The following is a 6,000-nucleotide window of genomic DNA, read 5'->3' as shown; positions in this document are numbered from 1 at the left end:
GTCCCTGTATTGTGAGGACATGGGCAGGGTCTGACCAGGGCCAGAGACCAGGTATTTCTGTAGCTGGGGCTTTCTCCATGGTCCCCGGGGCACTGGCCTACTAACTCAACTTTTCACGCCTCCTGATAGGCATGTCTGAAAAGAAGGTTAGCGGGTCACCGCTCCTCTAGAAATGCAGAAGCAGTATCTCTCGGCCTGGCCATAACTTATGGAATTCATTCCCAGCGGAGAGCAATACCCCCTCGCACGCCTGAGGGAACACAGGCTCTTCTCCCTCCCGGGACGCCAGCACAAAGCTTACACGGTCACTTTCCAGAACCGTGCGCTGTAGATCTGGGCTATGAATCATCTCGATCATCCAGGGAACATGAGTTAACTTACAGAGGAGAAAGGGAAAGAGAGGGGGAAAAGCAGTAGGTTCAAATGGAAGATCACATACACGTACGATGGATGCCACGATGGTTTTTGTCACATGCTTCTCTCCACGGTGCGTGGCACCTGCTGTGGCTCTACCGCAGGAGGAGCTCGGCGCCAACTGAGCTGACACCCGACCATGCACCGCCCGAAGAGTTCTGCGGGGTGACCAGGCACCCTTGTAGGGCCTGGTCCTACAAGGGCGGCACACACTTGGCCTCTTTCCCCCAGATCCTGACAAGTATCAGAAGTCTGTCCCCAAGGGCACTTAACAGGCTTTCTGTGTATGCTACCAACTGTGTGTGCTTACTGTGTATGCTACCAACGACTGCCACTGGCAGAGACCAAGACTCTCTGCTTACGTTAGGCAATGTTGTCCAAAAGCAAAAACCACAGTCTCCCCGGACGCCCGGGATGCCTGACTGGGGCCACGAGATTTATTTCAGGAGAATCCGGCATCGGGGTTTCTCGGTCTGCGCGTGGGAGTGGCCCTGCAGCTTGCTCCCAAGCCCTCCTCCGGGCCACTTCCCGCAACTGGGCCTGACCCCTGCTCTCTGACCCCTGGGCCTGGGAAGCATATGGCGCCCAGGGAGCGGCCCCGCCCCCAAGATGGCCGCGCCCGTGTGCCGCTGAGGAACCGCAGCAGGCGCCACTACCGTTTCTTATTCTGAGAGCCCGAGGAAGCGGACAGCGCGGCTTTGGGAGAGGGAGGTTGCGCAGCAGAGCGGCGCGACAGAGGGCGCTTCGGCCTCGGAGGCGGGGGGACCGGGGCCCCTGACAGCCTCCGCTGGCGCCTCGCCGACGGGAGACGCCACCCCACCCCCACCCCGACCCCCGCGCCGGCCTGATGTGCGCCGAAAATGGTTGCACGAACCGCTGTTGGCGGCGCGAACAAACCGGGTCAGAATCGCTGCCCGCGACGCGCGCCATCTTGGCCACTGACAGCAGCGCCCCCCTCCTTCCCAAAGCCGATCGTGCGCGTGCGCGGCGCTCCGACCTCGGGCTGCGGGGCGACGGGAGCGGAAGTGCTCCGCCGACCCGAGGGCGGTGCGAGGTCGCGCCGGTTGTTGTTATCCGCCCGGACTGGCGGGTTCTGGTAGCCAAGTACGGGGAGGCAGAGCGGACACGGGCTGGAGGGGAGGGCGGGGTGATGGGTTCGCGTCCTCTGAGGGCTCAGGGGCCCGGGGCCGAGGGGTGAGTGTGGGCGGCGCGTCGCGGGCGACGCCGAGTGACACAGTGACTTTGCTGAGGGCCTAGTAAGTGCGAGGCGCCCTTGGGGGTCACGGTCATCTTCGCGATGGCCTGTGAGCAGGTGTTACCGTTATCTTCGTCGCGAGAAAGCAAGAACAGAAAGGCTCGCAATCCTGTCCAAAGTCACACAGCTAGTAAACCCCGGCGGAACCTTCTAGCCACCCGCCCGCCAGCCCTTAGGCCTTTCTAACTAACGTTCCCTCCCACCCTCCCAAAGGTGATCACGTTTGCTGCTTGCTGCCTGCCTTCCCTGGTAGAATAGAGTTCCACCACAAGGGCGGGGAACTTTGATTCTTTGGTTCCCTGATCTATGTGTCTGCAACACGCAGAACAGGCACATTGCGGGCACTGACATTTTCACCGTGAATGAAAGGGACAGGGCAGTTTGATTTCAGAAGGGGGGTGGGTGGGTGCGGGGGGGGGCTTTTATGAAGGAAGTGTGTGGTCAGGTCCTTGTCTGGTGATAATTGGGGTCCTACTGAGCGTCACTCTTCAGACTCAGACGAGGCCTTGTGCTTCCTTCCATAAAGAAGAACATTTGAGTTTTCCTCAACTTCACGCCATAGGGTGAAGGGGTTGCTAATTGCATCTCCTGTTTGGTCCTTCCTTCCAGGATCAGGTTGCATCGCTGAGACCACTGCTCACCAACTGCAGATTCCAGCTCACCTGCACCTGAGCTTCCTGGTCTACAGAAGAGCCCGTCTGAGGCCTCAGAAGGTGAGTTCCAGTGTCAGAGGCACAGATGGGGTGCTGCAGCTGAGATGCGTTTGTCGTCTCTGAATCCTTTGGTCCTGCATCCTTAGGAGCAAGAGAGCTCTTCTGAGAGGCTTAGGAGGAGGAACTTCAGCCCAGACCCAGAGCCCAGGGCAGAGGATGCAGACTCTCAGGACAGATCCAGAACCCAGAGTGGGGAGTACAGGCTCACAGGACAGACCCGGACCATAGGGCAGAGGGTGAAGGCTGAAGGACAGCCGATCCAAGAAAAGCTAGACCTGGAGTGGCCCCTTTCCCTGCTCCCCCTGGGAGAGAGCATGCTCAGCATGTGACGGTGGGCAGTTGAACCCCATCAGAGGAGAGAGGTGATGTGTACAGGTGGATGGAGGGATGCTGCCAGGAGGCAGGTGGCCCGCTACAGTCCTGCACGGGCAGGGGCAGGGTCATGAGGATCACTGCCAGCCTCACAAGAGTTTCTGGTCTCCTGACACTAGACACACATAATGCTCCCCTCTTTTCCATTGGCTGTTTCTGGAATGCGTAAGCCCTAGAGTGTGAACATCCCACCCACCTCTAGCAGAAATGTGGGTTTTCCCTCTAGTCTGGCTAAAGCGTACAATAGTTTTGTATCGGTTTCTTTTTTACTTGGCAAAATCTGTAATCAGCCTGGAGGTACGCCGTCTTCTGGTTCTGCTACCTCGTTATGGTGCTGCTGTCATTGGACCTGAGGGCGTGAGTCGTGAAGCTGCACGGAGAGCCGAACCCTGTTGTCCTGAGGCTGCCTGGGTGGGGGTGGGGGGGGCTGTGGTGACAGCAGCTACTCTGTGCAGAAGCTCCTTGCGGAGACTCATTTTGAAACTGCAGAGCAGGGAAGAACAGGCCATTGAATGGACCTCCTGGGAAAGGAGGAAGTCAGGAGCCAGGAATGCGGTGGAGGCGGGCCAGCGAAGGGCAGCGTGTGCAGTGCAGGGTGCCAAGGTCGGTGGTTTCCAGCTCCTCGTGGAATGACCAGTGCTGGGCTCCTCCCCTCCCTCCCTGCACCCTGCCTCCCCTCCCTGCCCCTCCCTGCCCCTCCTCCAACCCTGGTTTCTCTCCACCTGCAAACTACAGCCAGCCAGATGTCACTGTCCCCCAGACTCTGCTCGGGGTCTGTCACCTCCGAGGCTCAGTGTAATCATTTCTCATTCGCATCTTATGAGTAATGATGTTCACATTCAAAAACGCAAGTAAAGAAAAGCAAAAAAGTGAAATCCCCCATCCGAGAAAACCAATGTCAGCCATTTTAATAAATGCTCTCATACGCTGCTGCTCATCAGTATGCACATAACGGTGAACAAATGAGCTTGGGTTGCACTTGCTTTTTCTTAATCTGCTTCTAAATATGTGGAGAAATGAAACAAGATTCGTTTTGGAAAGCCCGTAAACACAAGTCGTGGGCTTATTCGTGGGCTTATCCATGTCCCAAGGGACCGGGCTGGAGGTCCCAGGCACGTTTGCACGTCATTCTCCCCAGGACGCAAGGGTGATTGTTATTAGGCTGGTGGGGATGGTCTCCTGGCTGAGCGCCCTGATCTTGAGCCCCTCATTCTGTCTCCCTAGATCTCCGCCCTTTGTCCAGGGCAGACCGAGATGGCCACGGCCCAGGTGAGTTCCTCTTTACCCCCTCCTTTGTTTCCAGTGGACTTGAGGCAGCTTTGGGGGATCTGCACTGTAACCTTAACAAATCGGTCCCTCCCCTCAGCTGTGGCTGCTTTCTCTTCAGGCTCTGATCCACCTACGGCTTCCCTGATCCTTCCCTCCCCATAGAAACCAAACACAATAAAACAAGAGAAGATAGCAAGAGAGTGAGCATTCTTATCAGACTTCTTCCTCTGGGAAACGCACCTCCTCCGTTTTCTTTTACTTCTCGGGGAAGCTCGTTCCAGTCCATAGACTCGTGTGCTCTTCCCGTGTCTCCACTTCCACCTGTTTGCTTTTTCGTTATGTTCAAAATGGCGAAAGGAAAGCCATGCCTGACGTTCTGTGCGTTAAAGAATAGTCCGAACGCCCCTGTTCCTTCTGCCCCCGGTGCCACGTTTCTCCTCAGACTCCCCACTGGTAATAGTTTCGGGATGGTGTGGGGTGGCTGCATTTCCGTCAGGTTCACTCGCTGAGAACGGGTCCGTTGGCCGTGTCGGGTGGGTGTTTTTGCACAAGGGCCATCCGAGCCCCGCTCCCATCTTCTTTTCCTGCCTGGTTATTTTCTGGATGGTGTTCCTCCTCAGCACAGAAAGATGATTTCCGTTACTCTGCAGTGCTAGGGATGTATCATCCAACTCTTGCTCTGTTTGCATATTCAGGTTTTGAATGTTCTTTTTCTGTTGTATATGGTGCCTCTTGGATGACTCTTTATGTGTGTGCTCAACAGTGCGGGAGGTTTATGTATCCTCACCTGGAGGTTGGATTTTGGGTCTAAGGTATTCACACTTTAATTGGCTGTCCCAAATCCTACACTGATTACTCCTTTCCCAGAATGTGAAAAAAAGAGACCAGATAGTTCCTGTGTCCAGCTTTTCCAGGATGTTGAAAGTCGAAAATGGGTCCAGTCGGTTCTGTGAAGCCACTTCACCTTAGGTTTGATAAAGATGTCACAGAAAGTAAGTTACATACCCGACGCACTTGACAACACGGATACCAAGATTCTAGAAACAGGTTCTGAATAGGGCGTTAATAGGCTGAATTGAGCACTGCGAAATGATTTGTCCATACGGTAAAAAAATTCAGACAAAAGCCTTGTTTGACAAAGGGTACAAACTAATTCTTCTGTCTCCCCCATGCCCCTTCTCCTTCCTCGTTCATTCATTCTTGGAGAGATCACGCATGCACATCTCTTTCTTGTAAGAATGCCCTTTACTTCAGATTTCTTCCTTCACGTGAGACTCAAGCACATTCCGGACTTTTCCACGACCATTCCATTTCATTGTGCGTTTGAACAACCCCAGAGTTGGGCACGCTTGGCACGTGGGTCAGGTCAGGCTGTGTGTGGAGGGCGGTTGTGCGCCTTGGAGGATAGCTAACTGTGTCACTGCCCTGGATTGTCTTGATGTCAGTGTCCCCACCCACTCCCCCTTGTGGTGACAATAAAGAGTTTCTCTTTTTTTTAAATATTTTATTATTTTTTTATTGGAGTTCAATTTGCCAACATATAGCATAACACCCAGTGCTCATCCCATCAAGTGTCCCCCTCAGTGCCCGTCACCCAGTCACCCCCACCCCCCGCCCACCTCCCTTTCCATGAGAGACTCCTAAGAATGAAGAGTTTCTACAGACCTTGCCAGCTGTTCCCCGGAGGGCTAAATCACCGGCGCGTGGTACCCCATTTCCAAAAATGGCTATGCGATATTCCACTGGCTGGAAATACCAGTATGTCTTAACCCTTCTGCCAGGGATGTACATCGGGGATAACCCTGGTCTTTTGATGTCATAAACGGTGCAGCAGTACGTCCCCGTGTACGTTTTCAGTTTGTTCCTCGCGAGCATGTCTGGTCTGCAAGGTAGCTTATTAGACGTGAGGATTCTAGGTCAGCAGCGATGTGCATCTTGAATTTTGACAGCGGATGGCCACTGAGGCAGGTGTTGCCC

The 6,000-nt window shown here is 54.8% G+C and overlaps 1 protein-coding gene across 3 annotated transcripts in view; it reads left to right on the top strand.

Annotated features, from left to right (window-relative positions):
- The first annotated feature begins 1,147 nt into the window (after window positions 1-1,147).
- The window catches only part of KRBOX4 (KRAB box domain containing 4), a 32,567-nt gene continuing 27,714 nt past the window's right edge, over window positions 1,148-6,000 (top strand). For 2 of the 3 annotated variants that reach the window (XM_072743284.1, XM_072743282.1), the window contains exons 1-3: window positions 1,148-1,314; window positions 2,279-2,382; window positions 3,979-4,023. In XM_072743284.1, coding sequence (XP_072599385.1) covers window positions 1,275-1,314; window positions 2,279-2,382; window positions 3,979-4,023 — 189 coding nt within the window. In that variant the 5' untranslated portion in view covers window positions 1,148-1,274. The remainder of the gene's footprint in view (window positions 1,315-2,278; window positions 2,383-3,978; window positions 4,024-6,000) is intronic. The other variant, XM_072743283.1, reaches the window with a different exon arrangement.

Source organism: Vulpes vulpes, chromosome X, assembly GCF_048418805.1.
Source record: "Vulpes vulpes isolate BD-2025 chromosome X, VulVul3, whole genome shotgun sequence".
In the NCBI taxonomy this organism is placed as follows: Eukaryota; Metazoa; Chordata; class Mammalia; order Carnivora; family Canidae; genus Vulpes; species Vulpes vulpes.
The sequence above is the reverse complement of the archived record's forward strand: the minus strand, read 5'-3'. Positions and strand labels throughout refer to the sequence as shown.